The sequence below is a fragment of the Camelina sativa genome, chromosome 14, assembly GCF_030686135.1.
Source record: "Camelina sativa cultivar CO46 ecotype springtype chromosome 14, ASM3068613v1".
Classification (NCBI taxonomy): domain Eukaryota; kingdom Viridiplantae; phylum Streptophyta; class Magnoliopsida; order Brassicales; family Brassicaceae; genus Camelina; species Camelina sativa.
Window position 1 is genome coordinate 16,842,223 of NC_141893.1, and position 20,397 is coordinate 16,862,619.

At 37.2% G+C, this 20,397-nt stretch overlaps 2 protein-coding genes, 1 long non-coding RNA gene and 2 pseudogenes across 6 annotated transcripts; 2 read left to right on the top strand and 3 right to left on the bottom strand.

The window, feature by feature from the left end:
• Positions 1-213: 213 nt before the first annotated feature.
• LOC104741898 (uncharacterized) lies at positions 214-960 on the bottom strand. The gene has a single exon (XM_010462825.3). It carries the CDS (start codon positions 931-933, stop codon positions 727-729), a length of 207 nt encoding a protein of 68 aa, XP_010461127.1. The 5' UTR covers positions 934-960; the 3' UTR covers positions 214-726.
• On the bottom strand, positions 214-1,141 carry LOC104741899 (uncharacterized). The gene is made up of 2 exons (XR_760397.3): positions 957-1,141; positions 214-634 (listed from the first exon to the last, which is right to left on the bottom strand). It is a non-coding gene; the product is annotated as an uncharacterized LOC104741899 (long non-coding RNA).
• A 1,087-nt stretch (positions 1,142-2,228) lies between these two features.
• On the bottom strand, positions 2,229-5,580 carry LOC104741900 (NAC domain-containing protein 14). Of its 4 annotated transcripts, none has more exons than XM_019235716.2 (7): positions 5,105-5,580; positions 4,667-4,944; positions 4,107-4,421; positions 3,614-3,991; positions 3,044-3,487; positions 2,753-2,965; positions 2,229-2,655 (listed from the first exon to the last, which is right to left on the bottom strand). In XM_019235716.2, the coding sequence occupies exons 1-7, from the start codon at positions 5,253-5,255 to the stop codon at positions 2,455-2,457; spliced, it is 1,980 nt and encodes a 659-aa protein (XP_019091261.2). In that variant the 5' UTR covers positions 5,256-5,580; the 3' UTR covers positions 2,229-2,454. The 4 variants fall into 4 exon arrangements, with proteins under 4 accessions (XP_019091261.2, XP_087341561.1, XP_087341563.1 ...); XM_087485435.1 differs by having other exon boundaries at positions 3,044-3,484; positions 5,105-5,569; XM_087485437.1 differs by having other exon boundaries at positions 3,044-3,484; positions 3,614-4,013; positions 5,105-5,345.
• A 4,631-nt stretch (positions 5,581-10,211) lies between these two features.
• LOC147928327 (uncharacterized) lies at positions 10,212-18,771 on the top strand (annotated as a pseudogene).
• Positions 15,045-17,370, top strand: LOC147928328 (uncharacterized; annotated as a pseudogene).
• Positions 18,772-20,397: the final 1,626 nt, after the last annotated feature.

Below are 20,397 nucleotides of genomic sequence, written 5' to 3' on the forward strand. Positions count from 1 at the left end.
ATATTTATTATTTAGGGATTAAGCATATATTTACATGAAACTATTCAAACAAATATGAATAATCCCAAAAAATGAGACCCTTATTTCGGAAAGATGATTTAAACAAACTTCGAATATTCTCGAAGAAAATCTCGCATCAACAGACATAAACTTTTAATCTAACTTACCAATTAAGTTTCAAGAAAATAGAAACAACTACCAATTAAGTCCAAATAAACTAAAGAATAGTAGATCATTCTCGAATCAAAGTGGCGAATACAATTTTTCTACAAAAGGCAAGAAGAATTGAAGGCATCCCTGGTCCAAAAGTACCAGAACTCCACATTGATATGATTAGATAAATTCGATTGTAAATAGACAATAGAACCGAGTAAGCAGCTTTTTTTTTGTCTTTTTGGTTGGACCATCTCTTGATTATTATACAAAGACAACAACTACTAATTCGACATTTTGAGACCCTTCTAAATGAAATGTTTGTCTCTCGTCTAATATTTTACTAAGAAGATAAAGTCGGCAAAACAGAGTCTTCTTCTTCTTCTCAATTCTTTGACCAAGATCAAGTCCACGAGAATGATAACGTTCACCATCAAACCCCTTCAAACGTTTCAGAATAATTCAACAAATTAAAAAGCACCTGGGTTCCAATTTAAACAAAAGGATGCATTAATACAGAAAAGATCTTTATTTACACAAAAAGCTCAAGAGTCACAGAAAAAAAAAACATTATTATGTAGAAAAACGAGAATAAGGAGGGGGAGAAGGAAGAAGAAGAGTGAGAGGAGAGGAAGTAGAGTTATGAAAAGGGAGAGAGTATAGAATATGAAGTCGGAATCTCCTAGGAAAAGGTGCTTGAGAGAAGAGATGCTCCAAAACTCCGGCGAGCACCACCGTGTACTCTTTTATCATCTCAGCCAAAACAGTCACTAGCAACATTTTTTCTTGATTAATCTCTTTACCTTCAATCGAATCTTCTTGTTTCTTCTTGTGTGTGTGTGCGTTTCTTCTTGTTTTACAGATTGTATCAGGTTATATATATATAGTCAGAGAAGACTAGAGGAAGTTAAAATCTAGGGGTGTATTCTACTGTCTCTCTGGTCTTGGTTTGCTAACTTTCTTAATGTGTCATTTTTAAATTAAATGCTCCATATTTGACTACTCTGCTCACATTAAATAATAAAAAAAAGCTTTTTAAAATTTTTATTACCCAACATTTCTCCTTTATCAATTAACTTTCACTAGATAGATAATAATAACTATATTATTAATTAAAAATTATTTTTTTTTTCATTCCATATGTCGAATGAATAGCAAACCAAACTTTTGATTAAAGTTTTTAATATATTTTTATTAATTATACGAATTATAAGAAATTATTGATTTTAAAAAGAAATAAATTATTTAATCATAACCAATAAATGAAAAAAAAAACACTATTGAATTTACAAAATAAAACCGTAAAAATAGAACAGTTTATGAAAATAGACAGAGTAGTTTATGATAAAAGAGTTAAACTCAAAGTCACAAACCAATATAAAAAGAAAATTAACTATATAATTATTCAGCAGTACAACTAAATTCGATTTTTTAATTGAAATGAATATAGAAATATGTGTAGTTTTGAAGGACAAATAAAAAAGAAACAAGTGTTGAGAAAACATTAGGAGTAACGCACATTGTATTCGGATATATGAAACCTCACCACTCACGCAGGACCCCACGTCCGAAACCGGGTGATGTCTATCCCCCTTCCATCTTTATCTTCTTCTTTCCTTTTGTCGTCGCCATTTAATTATATAAAACAACTTCATCCCTTGAATGTAACGACATGATTAACCAAAAAGAAAAAAAAGAATGTAAAGACATTAAAAAAAAACTGTATGTATTTGCTGATTTTAGTAGGTCTTTTTAAAAAATAATCTTGAGCGTTATTTTTTAATCTGTGGAACGGTTTATGTGTGAAACTGTTAATAAAGTTCTTGGAACTATAAAAATTAAGACTCTGGTTTTAGTAACTTTGATGTGTTTATTAGTATTTGTGCAATTTTGGATTCTCTCTAAACAAAGTTTGGTATATTGTTTGGATTTTTATATACTACGGTAGGTCAGTCTATTTGGTTACGTGTCATAAGAGCAAGTCTAAGTAGTCATGCATGGATAACATTTTTTAAAATCCAAATTGATATGGTTAAGATTAAACAAAGTTTTGTTTGAAACTTGGACTGACTATGGAAATCTAAACAGTGATTTTATTCTGAGGGACACAACACACAAAGTAGTAGTTTTGAACTGCAAAATTCAAAAAGATAACTACTTTGTTAATGATTCTAGAGAATTTTACTTCACCCAAACACTACAAAATAAAAATAGAAAACAAGAATAGACAAAACACGATTGATTATACAAAAAGAAAAATTAAAACAAAAAAACATGGAGAAAGGTCGCTATATATATTCATCAAGTAAACATGCCTTTCAAGGAATCCAATTGATGAAACAAGAAGCTACATTTGGCATCTCTTGACTCTTTCCATACTCCTACTAAAACGACGACTATCACTGCCATTATTATCACCATACTACTATACTGCACCAAGCTCTTCTTCATTATCTTCTTTTGTTTCTGCCATGATGATGATGATGACACATCTTCCTTTTCCTGCATCTCGCATTGTTTCAATCGAGCTTGTTAATGGTTTTTTTCTTTCATTTATGTCAAAATGTTATTAGATGACTTGCTTACAGAAACATCTTACCTTTCTATGGCTTGCTTCTTCTTCACTGCGGTTTGAGTGTCTTCTTGTGTTGTTTAATGTTGTGGGAGGCTTCCGTAATCTCGTCTGCAGGCGGATTCTTCTCTGAGCAGTCCCCTGAGTCCTTAACTCAGCTGATTCCGACAGACTATCATCAGGCCCCCTTACTCTTATCTTATCTCTGTTAAGGAAGCATCTTTCATTTACCTCTACGACCTGCATATTCATCAATGGTCATTTGAGAAGGTCATTCAAAGTGGATCTCAATACTAGCCAGACAACTGAATCACTTACCTTGGACATTGCAGATTGTACTTCATCTTCTTCATAGTTATCTGCATCCCTTTCTTTTTTGTGTTTAACTAGCGCCAATGGCTGTTCGAGTTGCAGCCGAATTCTTCTAGGAGCAGTGCCTTGTTCAACAATAAAATCCTCATTCGTCTGACTCTCCCGGGACCTAGCCTTGAACCCAGAAATGTCACTGGGACTAATCTTGCAGTCAACAGAGTTTTGTTCAAAAGATGATTGCTCAAAGGATGACTGCTCAGGATGATTGACGTTATAGTTAAAGGGATCAATAGATGCATAAGAAGCTGAAGCATACTGCCCTAAAACGTTGCTATGAAGTGGCGTCAAGGTCCGAGAGGAGCCGGATGAAGATTGGATCTCTACTACCTCCTTGCTATCAACAAGGCGTTCGCTGACCCATCTGGGAGCTACATTTTCAGGTACAAACTGCTGTACATGAATAAACACTAATGGTCAGTCCCAGATCAAAGCATCAATATCATCTAATATGTAAGATATACAAATCATCCTGATAATTATGTGAGATGCTTAAGAGCTCATGAACATTTTCGTTACCTGTGAGCCGGCGACTTCAGCACTCCCATCAAGAAAAGCAAAAGCGTCTTTGCGAAACGGGTACTCAGTAGACAAGAGTCTTGTATTTCCAGGCCAATGCATCATATTGGGAAGTACAAATTCTTTCCTTTCAGTAGAGGAATCATTATTGTTATGAAATACATCATCCAAGACATCTGCTAAGGATGCATCTTGTATAGCGGCACCATCCTGAAAATGTAGTCCATAATCAAAGTTGCCAAAATCGCTTGAGTACATCGAATCCATATGTGATGAAGCAAAATCGATGCTTGTCTGCGCTGGATAATATGTTCTGTCATTCATTTGAGTAAAACTGGGTCCATAATGAGATGAATTGTCCCTTGCAAGTGGATTTTCCTATATCACAGGAAAACACAAGCTGGTTTATGATGAGACCTGATGAAACAAATTGTGAAACAGAATGCTACACTTTGTGCAAACAGAGAAACCATAACCGAAAAATATGTAATACCTCTACTATGGTTTTCCCCAAAACACGGTCTTTGGCGCGAGATGATTCAGGGCGATTGATAGAAGTATTGTTAATCACTGAAACATCAGGTTTCACATCATTACTCTTGTCGTTTAAACACCTCTCAGTGTCATCCGATCTATTTAACGCATGTACACGAGACGCAGCTGTTTCTTGAACCATTTCAGAAGATGTATCATCAGGAGAGCATCTAGTTGTGGTGGGTGTTGTATTGACATTCTCTATTTCATCACAGTTTGCAGTATCACAACTATCACTAGGCTTGTGGAACAAGCGACACAAAACATACGGGTTCTGTTCCAAACACACACACCAAAACAGAACAATATAAGCAAGCCAAATAGTTGTAACAAAACACATATCAACAAGCCAAAAGGTCACCATCAAAGACCAAAAACGTTCATCCAAGAGTAATAGTACTAAAACTAAACAACATCAACTCGGTTATCACCATTACAATAAATAAAATCTTACTATGTGAAGCAGACAGGGAGCTAGAACTGACCTTAAATAGAATGAGAAAAAGAGAATAAACAGACCTGGCCAGGTGCAGTGCCATCAAGTTCCTTATCAGTAGCACGATACTCATGCATAATCCAATCAGTACGCTCTCCTCTAGGAGCCCGACCACGATAAAAGACAAGAGTCTTCTTCATACCAATAATCACCTTCTTAGACTTAATGGTTCGATCTTTCCCAGTAGCTTTCCAGTAACCAATGTCAGTAGCTCTATTAGAACGATGACCACTCGGATACTTACGATAACGAGGACAAAAAAAGAACCATTCTTGATCATCTGTCTTTATCACCGAAAGCCCTAAAAAACAATCGAACAAAACCCTTAACATCATCACTCTCAAAACAAAGCCAAAATTTCACAAAAAGCTTCAACCTTTTGCAATTCTCAACCTCTGTAAAACTCTGTTTCTTTGTGTTCTTCTCTACCATATAAAGAAGATGAGAAAGAGAGAACTAACCAGGTAAGTCCCATGGCTCCCACTTGCAAACATCGATCTCAGGGATGACTCTAACCTCTGAATCACGGCCGTTGATTTTTAACCGTAGGTAATGATTGATGAGTTCTTCATCCGTTGGTCTAAATCTGAAACCTAGAGGTAAAGCTTCCATAGACAACAAAGCTTACTCCGTCGTCATCTCCGGTAAAGTTTTGATTTTTTCTTTTTGGGTCTTCTTTGGTTCACAAAACAAACCTGAAGCAAGCTCTTTGAGCTGAGCTTGACCCACTTGGTTGCAGTGGTGTGCCAATTGTGCCGTGTTCTGACTCGCACGTGTGACGTCAGTGTAATTGATTTACCTATTTTACCCTCGGTTAAGTCAATATAATTACGGGAACCACGGCTCAATCCTTTTAGGCGCCGTTTGCTATCTTTTTTTGACTCGATGATAAGTAAGGCTACGTACGTGCCGTCAGGGTCCACCACACACATTAGATTCCTTCACGTGGTTCTATAAAGTTGCTTAATATAGTTGATTTATGTATTTTAACTTTTCCCATTTCTGGCATATGTTTTGTATATTATACAGTAAACTACTATATATGTCGTGAATGCATTATGCATTATGCATCATATGATCAACCTCAGGCAAGATTACATTGTTGTCGGTTTTTGTCATAATCAATGAATACATTTTTGACATACTCATCTCTATTTACGGCTTTGGAACGATTAATATTTTTTTGTTTTATTTGTTGTAGTATGACTGTATGAGATGATTCATTCGACAACCAAACTAGATTCTAACTTTTTAGGCGTGAATGTTTAGTAATTTTTGAAAGATTTAATCCATTTTCAAAGAAAAACTAAAAACCCTTTTATATTGGTTTCTCATTTTCTTTTCTACGTGATTTTTTTTCTTTCATTTTTCACATTTTTAAAAAATTTTAATCTTTTTAACAGAAACCAAAAACCAAATAAATAAAAACTAAAAACTAAAAACCAATTTAAAAAACCATTCCATATTTCCATTCATGGCATAAGTGTCTAGGACCAAACACATAATTTCTTTGCATATGATACTATGATAGTAAGTATAGTAAGTATACTATTTGTCGGGGTTATTATGTGGAAAGTTTTCCATAGAGCCGTGTTAAAGGCATATAAGTGTCTACTAGGACTAAATACTATAACTATAGTCATTGCTAAAAAGAAAAAAAAGAAAGTTAAAGTTTCATAAAGTACAAAAAGCCTTCCCTGCTCTGTAAAAGTTACGTGTCCGTAACTTCCGTCCCCAATTATTTGCTCCTATTTTTTCAATGGGCTGGTATTTCGGCCCACTAAGTTTTTGGTCTGTTATAGTTTCATGATTGGGCCACACGTTAGATCTAAATTGCACTTGTTTCTACCGGCATAAAGTTACTTGGGAATGTGGTTAAAAATATTATTTATCCACAAAAACTTATTAAAAATGTTACTTTTTGTTCTTCAAAAATATCATTTTTAATTGAAAAAAGGTGTGAGAAGACTAAATTATTCATATCCTAAAAAAAGAAATCTAACTAATATACCATGAACAGTTAGTTTTCAAATGAGCCATAATCGTTAGAGTCTTTCCAAATGTGTCATAATGATGGCATGAGAGAGAAAGGGAAAGACTAAATTATCCTTGGCAAAATCTGAAGTAACAAAAAACAAAACACCCTACCACAAAAAACGTTTTATCCTTCACTTCGTCTTCTCCCATGTTCTCTCTTACGCAGCTCTGTGTGTGTTGCTCTTTTTTTTTAAACAAATCAACTTACCGTAACTATAATTTTGTTTCCAAATTTCTGGCAGCCCGTCGCTCTCTGATACATATGACCCGTCGCTTTCTGTAATTATCCTTTGAAATTCTAGTGAAAGAAATCGCAGCAGGTTCCCGTCACATTATGGGTCAGATCTGGAATCTGGAGAAGCGTTTATTGTGGACAACATAGAAACTCAGTAGACTAAATCTCAGTAGACGAAATCGGTGTGTTATTATTATTGTCCACAAAGATATTGTCTACCATGAAGTGTAGTGTTCTTTTAAATTTGTCTATTTTGTGTTAGATTTTGTCTGTCATTATTTCTCCGGTCCAGTTAAGTCATGTCTCTTGTTGTTATCTACTGTGATATTGTCTTTCTGAAGTTATAGAAATGGGAGTGGATAAATTCGCACTCGGTTGGACCAGATATGGTATCTGGAAAACCGTTTCGTATGGACAACCTAATAACTCAGTAGACTAAATTTTAGTAAACAAAATCGTTTTGTTATAATTATTGTCTAGTATGTATTGTCTATCATGTGTAATTGGAAGATCGTTTGTTCTTGACACCCTAATAAATCAGCAGATGGACTCGTTTTCAAAAAATATTGTCAACCATTTTATATGTTGTCCACTTGGTATGGGTGGATGGACTAGTTCTAATATGAACATGTTGTGTCCACCACTACGAGGACTTGTCTCAACTTTAATATGTTGTCCACAACTTCGCGTGGACTTGTTTCGATATTGTTATGTTGTCCACCACTTTGTTACAATATATTTATCTGTTGTCCATCAATTCTCGTCCACGCGGCTGGGAAATGCTAACGCGTCCATCTTTCTCCATTTGCCACCATCGATAGAAATTTAAGTGTTTAGTAAAACTGAGTATGTCATATTTAATGGATATGATATTTTTGAAAAGATGAAACAACATATGACACATTTGGAAATAATTTTGAAAAATATGGCAGAAATGGCAAAAATCCCTCCTAAAAACTGAGAAAAGCGAAAGCGGGAGAATTTAAAGTGCAGGCAGGAGAATGATGTTGTTCATCATTCTGCACCAGTGTGATGGACAAAAACCTTGGTCGTTGTATCTGGTCCACTGGAATTGCAAATATGCAGTATAGATACTGTTTTCTGTTAACAGTGGACACAAATCATCGTACTAAACCTTGGCTATGGTCCACTAAAGAGACGAAGAACATAATAGTGATGGAAAAAAACTTTGGCTGCTAGATGTGGTCTACCGGATCTGCAAACTTGTAGTGTCGACAAGTTTTTTTGTTAGCAATGGAAACAAAACACATGACCAAACAGATATGGTCCACTGGACATGATAGTAGTGGACAAAAACCTGGTCGGGTGGATCTGGTCCACCGGATCTGTAGACCTACAGTTTAGACAAGTTTGATAGTGGTAGACAAAAACTTAGTCGGCTGGATCTGGTCCACCGTACACCAGGTCGGCTGACCTCCAGTGTGGACAAGTTTTATTGTTAGCAATGGACACAAAACGTATTATCAAACATATGTAGACTAAAGAGAACGAAGGACATAATAGGGATGGAAAAAACCCTGATCAGCTAGATCTGATCCACCGGATCTGTAGATCTGCAGTGTAGACAAGTTTGGTAGTGGTAGACAAAAACTTGGTCAGCTGGATCTGGTCCACCGGACACCAGAATTGCAGACCTCGAGTGTGGACAAGTTTTATTGTTATTAATGGACACAAAACACATTACCAAACGTATATAGTCCACTAAAGAGAACGAAGGATATAATAGAGATGGACAAAAACCTGGCCGGATGGATCTGGTCCATCGAATTTACAGACCTGCGGTTTTGTCTGTCTGCGGTCGGGTATAAGAACTCTGAAATTTGACCTAGCGATTTCACCTGCCATGGCAAAGACAAACGGATCAGACGGAAGTCTTGGGCGAAGAATTGTGTCTAGATGAAGAATTTATCTATTATATGCGGCCTACGGACAAAAACAGATGGAGTTTTGCAGAAAGAGATTCAGTTTGTGCCGCATCGCCGACAACAGACTAAGAGACATTGAGATGGAAAAAGATGAAAAATTGAGAGAGACTGAAGATGGATAAATGGGAAAGTCGAGAGTTAGAATGAGGAGAGAGAGAATTTTTGATTTGGGAAAAAAATTGATGAGAGATTTTTTTTTCTTACGTTTTTTGTGTTAAAAAAGGGTATAATGGTCTTTCAGTTATGGGATTTTGGCAGACTGGAAAAAAGGAAAAATGATTGGCAGCTACACAGAGTATGCTCCAACACATCACCACACATGCAGACTATATTAATGCCTTGTAAACTACATGAACTATTGACTACACATACGGACATGTATGAACTAATGACGGTTATGTGCTGAACACCATAACCATCGATTTCGGTACCGCTCCGATGTACGGCTCGATGGAATCCGGTACCGTCGATTAATCCCATTTAAGACCCGATTAAAATTTTGACCCGCTAATAATCTGACCCGCTAATCAAACCGGACCACATTTAATTGAGCCAAAACCCGGTCTAATTACAAATTACATAGCTAAAAGTAAAAAACATAATCCCGATGGTTTTAGTTTCTCATTTCTCGATCTAACCTAAAAAAAAAAATCCTCTTTACCTAGGGTTCTTGAGAGAAGAGGGTTTCAGATCAAACACGAATCAGAGTGAATCGAACTTGTTTTGTAGGGTTTCAGGGTGAATCGAACTCGAATCTCGTTACAATGAGGTAAGAGCTCTCATTTGGCGACTTTATGTATATGTTTAAATTTCCGACAGTAGAGTTTCTGGGTAGAGTTTCTGAGTTTATGGGTTTGTTATTGAATGGTTTTTGTGGAGTTAAGTGGAGTTTTGTGGGGTTTATATAAGGAAACGAACATGTGGGGTTTGGTTTGTCGAGTAAAGAAAACAAAGTTTCTTGTCTGTTTGTGTCGGGATTTTGTCGGAGTCAAAGTATTACTTTTTTTTTTACCATTTTTATCATTGTTTAAGTCATGTTATTGAGAGATTAAGCTGATATGTGTTTTTTTTGGTTTGTGAAGTAACAAGGGGCTTGTCAAATTGAATTGCTATCATTCTGGGAAATTCAAAACAATTGATGGTTCGCCGGCTTACGTTGACGGCGTGATGGACGTGATTCAAGTGGATCTTGGTGTTATATTCGCAGATGTGATATTGAAGTTGCTTGATAAGAGGATTGGCATCGGGATAATGTGGTACAAGCTACCATTTGAAGAAGTAGGAGAAAAGCATCATCTCTGGGAAAATGTGGATGCGAATAAGAAGAAGATGCAGGCCGGAGGGTGTTGAATGAGAGAGCTAGACGTTTATGTTGAGAAACCAGTTGTTGAGGAGTTACAAATGGAGATTGGCACAACGTTACCTCAAGATAATCAGAGTGATGGAGAAAACGACCCGACATATGAACCTGAAAGTGAAAATGATGCATCAGATGATGACGCTATTGATGAAGAAGATGGTTTATCTGATAATGCAGAATCAGCTGATGAGGATGAGGTTGGTGAAGGAGATATAGAGGTGTTTAACTAACAATTACGAAGAACAAATTCCAGATGAAGATGATGTCTACCCTGCTACTGATGATTCGTCTGGTGATGAAGAAGAACAGGCAGAGAGGTTAGTAAAATGAAACTTACCTGATGGTGTGTTCAGCCTAAGGCAAGTATTTTCCAGTGGTCAGGAGTTTAAGCAGAATGTGATCCGATATATACTGAAGACAAGGCGTAAAGTTGTGTATGATAGATGGGAAAAGGAAAGACTTGGTGCTAAGTGTTTTGAAAAAGGTTGTGGATAGCATATATATTGTGCTATTGAGAATCCAATAGGGAAATGGATGGTGAAAACATACTATGATGAACATCAATGTCATCCGGTGGGAAGATGTAAGCAAATAAAGAGCCCTGTGGTTGTAGACTTATTTGTTGAAGACATAAAAAGTGCTCCGGAGATCAAAGACGAGATGAAGAGGATATACAACATTATCATCACACCTGCACAGTCACAATCAGCAAGAAGAAGGGCATTTAAGAAGCTGCAAGACGAATGCAATGAGCAGTTTTCAAGGCTTAGGGTTTATCAGTATCAACTCACCAAGTAAGCTAATGTAACAATCTTTTCATATTGTATGTTCTCAATAACATATCTCGGCTTTTAACTTTGATTTCGCTTTATCATTCAGGACAATGGTCGATAGTACAATGGAGATTAACACTACAGCCAGAGCAGATGGAACTGATGAATTCCACCAGATGTATATATGCTTTGAACCGTTGAGGACTTCATGGAAGCAAAACTGTTGACTGATCATAGGATTGGATGGTACCTTTTTGAAGCACAATATCCAAGGGATTCTACTTACAACAGTTGGTAGAGATCCTAACAATCAAATATATCCTATAGCTTGGGCAGTTGTATCAGGGGAGAACAATGACAACTGGAAGTGGTTTATTCACAAGCTGAAGGTAGACTTGGATTTGGGTGATGGTGAAAACATTACCATCATATCTGACATGCATAGAAGTCTCATTCATGGGATGCCAATGGAGCTACCAAGGGCAGAATACCAATCTTGTGCTAGACACATCTACGCCAACCTGAAAAAGGTTCACAAACCTGATACATTGAAGCCATTGTTCTGGAGAGTTGCAAGCAGTTACAATGAAGCTGATTTCAAGACTAACTTGGCTGTTTTCAGAGAGATGGATCCAAAGGCTTGTGTTGATCTTTTGAAGAAGGATCATCGTCAATGGTGCAGAGCTTTCTTTAGGGTTGGTTCTTGTTGTGGTGACACACACAACAATCACACAGAGTCCTACAACAGAACATTGAAGAAAGCAAAGAGAAAACCATTTGTGGAGATGTTGGAGCTAATAAGAAGAGATGCAATGCAGCGGATCGCAACAAGGTTTAAGGTAGCTGAGAAGGAGACTGCCAAGTACACAAAGAAAGCAAGGAAAAAGGTTGAGAAATCATGTGAGGAGGCCCAGAATTGCTACTCTCTTTCAAGCACATGTGGAAAATATGAGATTGTCGAGTTTGGGAATGGATTTAGTGTGACATTGTCTAAGAGAGAGTGCGCATGTAGGAAGTGGGATTTAACTGTCATTCCTTGCCGCATGCTATATGTGCAATCAGAGAGAATTGTCAAGAGGTTGAGGACTACATTTCCGATTACTACTTGACAGAAAAATGGAGAGACAACTATCGCAGAGGGTTGTCTAGAGTTAATGGAACTAAGTTTTGGGAGGCAACTGGAGGAAGACGCATTTATGCACCGCCGTTTAAACCACCTCCAGGAAGACCTAAGGGAAAAGCAAGAATTAAAAGCTTACATGAATCACCAAGTAAGAATAAGAATAAGCATAAGGTTGGCCGACAAGGAAGAATAGTACATTGTGGTTTATGTGGTGAAGCAGGGCATAATTCAAGAAAATGTCCTAAGGAGGTATGATTCTTGCTTTTAACTATAGTACATTGTGGTTTGATAAAATCCGTTTCTGTTTTTTGGTTGTTAACTATGTTTCACACTTATTTTGAAGTCTGAGGAGAGCAGAACAAAAAGAAAGAAACTTGCCCTTGATGCTTAAAATGCTGCTCAATTGGAGGCTCAAGATGAAGCAGAAATGGAAGCAGCAATGATAGCTCAAGAGGAAGCTGATGCGGACATCAGATCTAAACCAAACCGAGAGCATGGCAAACCAACCGGGCCACACACCAAACTGGTCCACGAAGAGCATCTTGGAGAATCTTTTCCCAAATGGAGTTCCGATCAAGCACAAAGAGAAGGGTTAATTATTCATCATCAAATTAATCCCAAGGAGTCCAATGGTTCAAGAGGGATCAAGCATCAGCAAGTCAAATGATCTCATTGTTGGGATATGACTGTTGCACTCTTTTTCCCTTGTCTAGGGTTTTTCCCACTGGGTTTATCTAGAAAGGTTTTTAATGAGGCAACACCAAGTCATCAAGGAATCACTTACCATTCATCTGATTCAAAGATGACACAAGAAGTCATCGCTGAAGTACTTGTTGGACTATTCACTGGACCTGCTGAACTACTCGCTCACATACATGATGAACTACTCGCTGATGGACTTGAACTACTCGCAGATGAATCAGACATCATTGCAAGCTATGAAGAGTTTCGGCCTTTTGACACTTGGACCAGCCCTAGAGGAAGCCCATACACCTATTTGATTCACCACAAGTCTCCAGCCCATGGAGAACAACCCAAGAGAAGACCCAAGTCCAAACCACCCTTTGAATCATGTCCATTGATCTACTTGAAGCCAGATAAGGAAACTTTCATTTACCTTCACTTGGACGTGTCCTAAAGCTACATATGGAAACCAAGAGTACCTCTACAGCCACCAGTGAATATTTGGAGGAAATTCACAAGCAATAATAGCCATTGGATCAGGCGGATTCAATCTTATTACTTGCCTTTTTCGGACCCGATTGTCATCAATGCACAACGACTACTTCCTATTATATTCTTGTGCATATTCGAGTTTCCACAAGTATTCAAGAAGCTTCCAAGATGTCACCACTTCCTCCCCAAGTTAACGAGATACAAGGCACACCTCACTTGCCTTATTTGCACCGATTCTACACTTAATAGTCCAACACCATATTTTCATTAATTGTTGTGATTTGTTTCTTGTTTTAGAACACTAGAACGTGTAGCTGAAAATATATATGCTCATTAGTTTGTTCATTGTAAAGGACCCTTGATCATTTTAAAGTAAGAGAAACGTTTTCTTCTTTACAAAGTTTGAGTCTTTGTATTGCTTTGTTCTTTAGTTCTTTGTGAGTGATTCACTTAGCGCTTCAGAATCCTGCAGATTAAGTTTGTTGAGTGATCTAACATCCTTCATTCGTTCATTGATCGAGCGAGTCGATTATTCCACCGATTGAGCGAGTCAATCACCCATCTATCCATCGTACTACCCCTTGATTCACGAGAGAGTGCTTCAGAGCCAGCTCGTGAATTCCACCTTCCGCAAGATAAGCTTGGAATCTCTTGATCCTTGTGTGATCTTAAGTTGGAGTGATTCCAATCTTATATCATCTGGTATCAGAGCTTCAAAAGCTCCTATCCCCAAAGTTGTATCTCTTCAACCTATATCTTTTTCAATTTTTGTTATTTAATTTTCTATAAAATCTAAAACCAAATAATTTTTTTGTTTCCTGTTTTGTTCTTGTTTATTAGTTTCAGTGTCAAAAAAAAAACACAATAATTATTATTTGCTTTAGTTTATTATTTATTTCCGTATTTATTATTTAAAAAAAAACCATAACAAAATCACATTTTTTTGTTATTTTAAATAATTTTTGAAACTTTATAAAACCAGAAAGAAAAATAAAAATTGATTTATTTTGTTATTGAAATTTTCGGATTTGTTATATAAAAAAAAATGCATTTCTATTTTATATTTAATCGTTTCTTTATTATTATTATTTTTTGTTTGATTTACTTTTTGATACCTCTTTCTTTTGCTTATGCGAGATTCCTCTATAACAAAGACAAGAGCATTCATGGAGTCCATTGATTTTGATTCGGATAAAGAAATCCAGAGAGAAGAGCCTTATCAAGTCACGTCGGATGAGAAAGACAACTATGAAGCTATCTCGTGGCAACGAGATGGTAGTTCAGCTTTTGATTCAAGTGATGAACCAGATCGTGAAGCACCAGACCCAGAACCACCCGACTCATACAACACCAATAAAGGCTACTCTAAACCATGGATTAAATTTAATGATGATTTTTGTAGTCATGGTTCAAAAACTCCATTAACCCAATATATGTATTTTGCAGGAAAAGGTAATTACCTAAAGTGGAGAGGGAACACGGAGTATGAAAAAGGAGCAATGAATGGCTACGATTATCGATGTTCTCATAGGCAGGAAGAGAAGTCCAACCATCACATCTTCTCACACCAAGTGCCTACAACCTCACTACAAGCAAAACCGAGAGACAAGTTATGTCGCACAAAGCCACAAGTGGTACATGAAGTGACTCAAGGAGCATCAATTCGACCTAAACCACCTCCAAGTGGTAGACGTGATCCCCTATGGGAGAGAGACGCAAGGGCCAGTAAGATAAGAGGAGGCGAGCTCAAACATGGCACTAGCAAAGACCCATTGCTATCTAATCCCAACCAGACCTACAAGACAAATTTCAGGTTATCTCTAAACAATAGTTATAAATATTTTGGAGCTGAAAGTTTTGAGTTTGCAGGACACAAAAGAGATTATCCACAGTGGGAACATAACATAGACATGTACTTTAAGTACTATGCCATTCCCAAAGAAGAAAAGCTCGAATACTGTCTTGAACAACTCGTGGGAAACGCAAGTCTTTGGTGGAACCAAGAAAAAAAAGTTAGACGAAGGTCACTCAAAACGTGGGGACAACTAAAGTTGCTTATGAGGAAGATATATTCACCTCAAATGCTGTCCCAGCCTAGTCAAAACACTTACCCTTCAAAGGAATCAATGCAAGAGAAAACTATACATCAATGTGTCAGTTCTAATCAAAATTCTGCCAAGGTAAGTGGCAAGAATACTGAGCTTAATTTTTATCAACAATTTGACCACATGATGCACTTGTTGTCATCCAAAAGGTATGAGAAAGGTACATGTGCAAAAGGAAAATCGGATCCCACACCTTCGCTAGAACCGCAAGACAAACCCGAGAGAGGTAAGTCCTCTAATTCTTCAAAGTCAAATTAATCGACATGTTATAGATGTCATAAGAGAGGTCATTTTGCTGCAACATGTCCTGAAAGACAAGTAGAAGATGTCACATTGCTAGAATTAAAACTGAATGCATCTAGTTCAAACGACAGTTTATCAACATCAAGTTTAGAAATTCCCAATTCTAGATTAATGTGCTTGCCTTTGCCAAAAGTTATTGATGCAGGTAAATTTCATAGCATGGATGACATATCTAAAGAGGTAGACTACAAGGTATTAACTTCAAAGGTAGATGATGTTGATACAAGTCTTAAGGCAGAACTGTTGGAAACAACATCTACACTAGTTTGCCGAAATAAGGTGTATAAGCAAGAAACTCCTAAAGCATGTGTGAAGGCACAACCATGTTCAACAACATCTGATCTTGCTTCGAAGATCACTCTCATTGGGGGGGGGGGGAGATTTGATGTCAAGCACTTTACATGGTACTCTAGTAAGTAAAACATATGATCTTGTTCGATATTGGAATAATTTAACAATTGGTCGTAGCTTCAAACACTTTGTTTTAAATGATTCAACTTCAAGTATAATTCACTTGATTTTATCCTTAAGTGTCAAGAAAGATACAGGTACCATAGACATGTATAGTGGCGAGCGAGAGACCACATCCAAAAGGATCTTAAATGTGGAGCAAACAGAAAGGTTAGCAAGGTGTGATAACATGCAACCAAACCAAGAGTTAAAAACGTGGTTACAAGCCACTAAAGAAGATGAGATTAACACTGACATCTTGCTGCAAGAAGAACCACCATATCAAACATTAAATCAACCAACCTTGTTGATTTTGAATGATACACTCATCGTTGAACTATGTCAAGTAAGTAACCCATTATTTCAATTTATTTCTAATCATTTGAATGATGTCATTATAAACTTATCAAAATCTAAAGAGTGTGAGAAAAATGTAGGTTCTTTAAATAAACCTATTGAACCAGTTTCTTTTATTAATACATATCGAATAGTTGATTTACTTTGTGATATACTTAGTGCCATACTTTGTAGAAAAGAAATGGTTCAAACCAAAAATATTTTACATATTTGTATTGATCCCATGGCTGTAATAATGCACTTGTTCTTCGCCAAAAGTGTCAACAACATTGCAGGTACAAGAGAGGATCATAAAGGCAATTTATCGGAGATGAAGAGACCCATGAATATTCCAAATCAAAACCGGGGTAAATCAGCACCATTTGCGGTCACACCATTCCTTAAGGAGACTAGAAGAGTCCCGACGTTCACACCATTCCTTAAGGAGACTAGAAGAGTCCCAAAATCTTGCTTAATTAAAGAGGAACCACCGGATCTCAAAGCTCAAGCTCAGATCCAAGGAGGAGCTAAGGATGCTACACCATCAACCATGATACCGGATCAAAACAGAGGCGTGATCCTATCTTTCTTGCTCAGAGGAGAGCAACTTGATGCGCCACGCATCATCAAACCAAAACCATACCGAGGTAAGACCCTAAACTCCCAAAATCGAATGAAAGCTAACTTGCTTTTCTTGGTGCAGATTGTACAGTTTCGAGGACGAAACTTTTTCAAGGGAGAGGGTATGATGCGGACATCAGATCTAAACCAAACCGGGAGCATGACGAACCAACCAGGCCACACACAAAACCGGTCCAAGAAGAGCATCTTGGATAATCTTTTCCCAAATGGAGTTCCGATCAAGCACAAAGAGAAGGGTTAATTATTCATCATCAAATTAACCCCAAGGAGTCCAATGGTTCAAGAGGGATCAAGCATCAGCAAGTCAAGTTATCTCATTGTTGGGATATGACTGTTGTACTCTTTTTCCCTTGTCTAGGGTTTTTCCCACTGGGTTTACCTAGAAAGGTTTTTAATGAGGCAACACCAAGTCATCAAGGAATCACTTACCATTCATCTGATTCAAAGATGACACAAGAAGTCATCGCTGAAGTACTTGTTGGACTATTCACTGGACCTGCTGAACTACTCGCTCACAGACATGATGAACTACTCGCTGATGGACTTGAACTACTCGCAAATGAATCAGACATCATTGCAAGCTATGAAGAGTTTCGGCCTTTTGACACTTGGACCAGCCCTAGAGGAAGCCCATACACCAATTTGATTCACCACAAGTCCCAAGCCCATGGAGAACAACCCAAGAGAAGACCCAAGTCCAAACCACCCTATGAATCATGTCCATTGATCTAATTGAAGCTAGATAAGGAAACTTTCATTTACCTTCACTTGGACGTGTCCCAAAGCTACATATGGAAACCAGGAGTACCTCTACAGCCACCAGTGAATATTTGGAGGATATTCACAAGCAATAATAGCCATTGGATCAGGCGGATTCAATCTTATTACTTGCCTTTTTCGGACCCAATTGTCATCAATGCACAACGACTACTTCCTATTATATTCTTGTGCATATTCGAGTTTCCACAAGTATTCAAGAAGCTTCCAAGCCGTCACCACTTCCTCCCCAAGTTAACGAGATACAAGGCACACCTCACTCGCCTTATTTGGACCGATTCTACACTTAATAGTCCAACGCCATATTTCCATTAATTGTTGTGATTTGTTTCTTGTTTTAGAACACTAGAACGTGTAGCTGAGCCTATATATGCTCATTTGTTTGTTCATTGTAAAGGACCCTTGATCATTTTAAAGTAATAGAAATGTTTTCTTCTTTACAAAGTTTGAGTCTTTGTATTGCTTTGTTCTTTAGTTCTTTGTGAGTGATTCACTTAGCGCTTCAGAATCCTGCAGATTAAGTTTGTTGAGTGATTCAACATCCTTCATTCGTTCATTGATCGAACGAGTCGATTATCTCACCGATTGAGCATGTCAATCACCCATCTATCCATCGTACCACCCCTTGATTCACGAGAGAGTGCTTCAGAGCCAGCTCGTGAATTCCACCTTCCGCAAGATAAGCTTGGGATCTCTTGATCCTTGTGTGATCTTAAGTTGGAGTGATTCCAATCTTATATCAGAAGCTGCACTAGAAGGTCAAGAGGAAGCTGGGACCTCAGCCCAATGTGAAGTTGAAGTCCAAAATGTTTCATCAACTGCACCACAAGGAAGCCAAAGGATCCAAAGGTTACTCTTTGGATAAACTACTCAACATTGATGTGGTTTGGTAATGAAAACAATGTTTTAGCCCTTTTTAGATGGGTATGCGAGTAAACTTTATTCTTGTCACTTGGTTTTTTGTCTCTTTTTGATGGATTTGTGACAAAGAGAAACTCGTATCGGGGTTTATAGGGTTTTGTAGTTCAAGACAAAATATTTTCGGATGTGTTTAAGCAAACTCGTTTTGGATTAATCTGTTTGATGGACTTATTTGTTTGATGTGGTTTGTTACTCACAACTCAGAAGAAGAAATCCATAATTAATCCTTACTGACAATTAGTTTTACAAGAAACAAACAACCGACAACACACCCACATACGACAATTGGGTTTAACGCAAACACACAATGGTTCCAACAGCACATACAAGCAATCCGGATAACCCAGTGATGATTAATCGATGCTTAAACATTACTTTTTCAGCATCTTCAACATGCTTCTCCAAATCACTCCGCAATTCCATAATTGTCTTTTGGAGGTGATCTATCAATTTAACCTTCTCACGATTTTCGGCTACAGCTTGGATCAAGGCGTTTCGCGGCCACCCACTCACCTCTTCTTTATCAAACCACTTAAAGTACTTGCAGTGCTCAGTTCCACCATCCTACAACCATTTAAAACACTCAAAAGTTGCCAATTTTAACCAGATTTACAAATAAACAACACACACAACAAACATACCTTGTACATTGGAAAAAAATTTCTACCATGATTAGTTTCAATCTCTAATGTAAATATCTTTGCTGGGAATCCACAATCACACTTCTTCATAACTCCAGAAGATCTACTCATGCTAGATGAACCCGTGCTTAAATCCATCTTAGCAAATTCACACAAACATCTATTACATCAAACAACTTATATGCATCTATTCCCTAATCTACGTTTCAAACCGAAATAACCACAATATCATAGATCTATATTGCCAATTTCATCTCATAGATCTATTTTGTCAATTTCGAGAAATTCAAGTATGACCAAACCTGTTACAAGCTCCAAAATTTGCTGGATTCGTAGTTAGATTTTCTTTCACCAAATCCCCTCACCTACACAAATCCTCTATTCTAAACCATGTCGCTTCTTCCTCGTACTCTCTTTAGAGATAAGAACACATAGATTCGATAATAAAATGTGTTTTTGTTTCTCGAGTTTTACTTGGTGAGGTAGGTTTTGTCTGGTTAATATCATAATCGGGTTTGCGATATAAATCGGGTTTGGCCAAAAAAAACGGTTTGATTAGCGGGTCAAAATTTTAATCGGGTCTTAAACGGGATTAATCGACGGTACTAGATTCCGTCGAGCCGTACATTGGAGCGGTACCGGAATTTATGGTTATGGTGTTCAACACATAACCGTCATTAGTTTATACATGTCCATATGTATAATCAATAGTTCATGTAGTTTACAAGACATTAATATAATTTGCATGTGTGATGATGTGTTGGAACATACTCTGTCTAGGTGCCAATCATTTTTCCAAAAAAAAAGAGAAAAATTGCATTGACCAAAATGTTTGTACATGACAGTTTTTATAAAATTCTCTTATTTCTTTTCACATAACCAATAAATTATTAAACTAGTTTTGAACCATGTATACGAAAATGCATGGA

Bases quoted from the DNA above. Each gene is read 5' to 3' on its own strand.
- LOC104741898 (XM_010462825.3), bottom strand. From the start codon at position 933: ATGTTGCTAGTGACTGTTTTGGCTGAGATGATAAAAGAGTACACGGTG.
- LOC104741900 (XM_019235716.2), bottom strand. From the start codon at position 5,255: ATGGAAGCTTTACCTCTAGGTTTCAGATTTAGACCAACGGATGAAGAA. The intron at 3,992-4,106 runs GTATTACATATT...CCTGTGATATAG, and splicing joins TGGGGAAAACCATAGTAGAG to GAAAATCCACTTGCAAGGGA. The intron at 2,656-2,752 runs GTAAGATGTTTC...TGCGAGATGCAG, and splicing joins AAGAAGCAAGCCATAGAAAG to GAAAAGGAAGATGTGTCATC.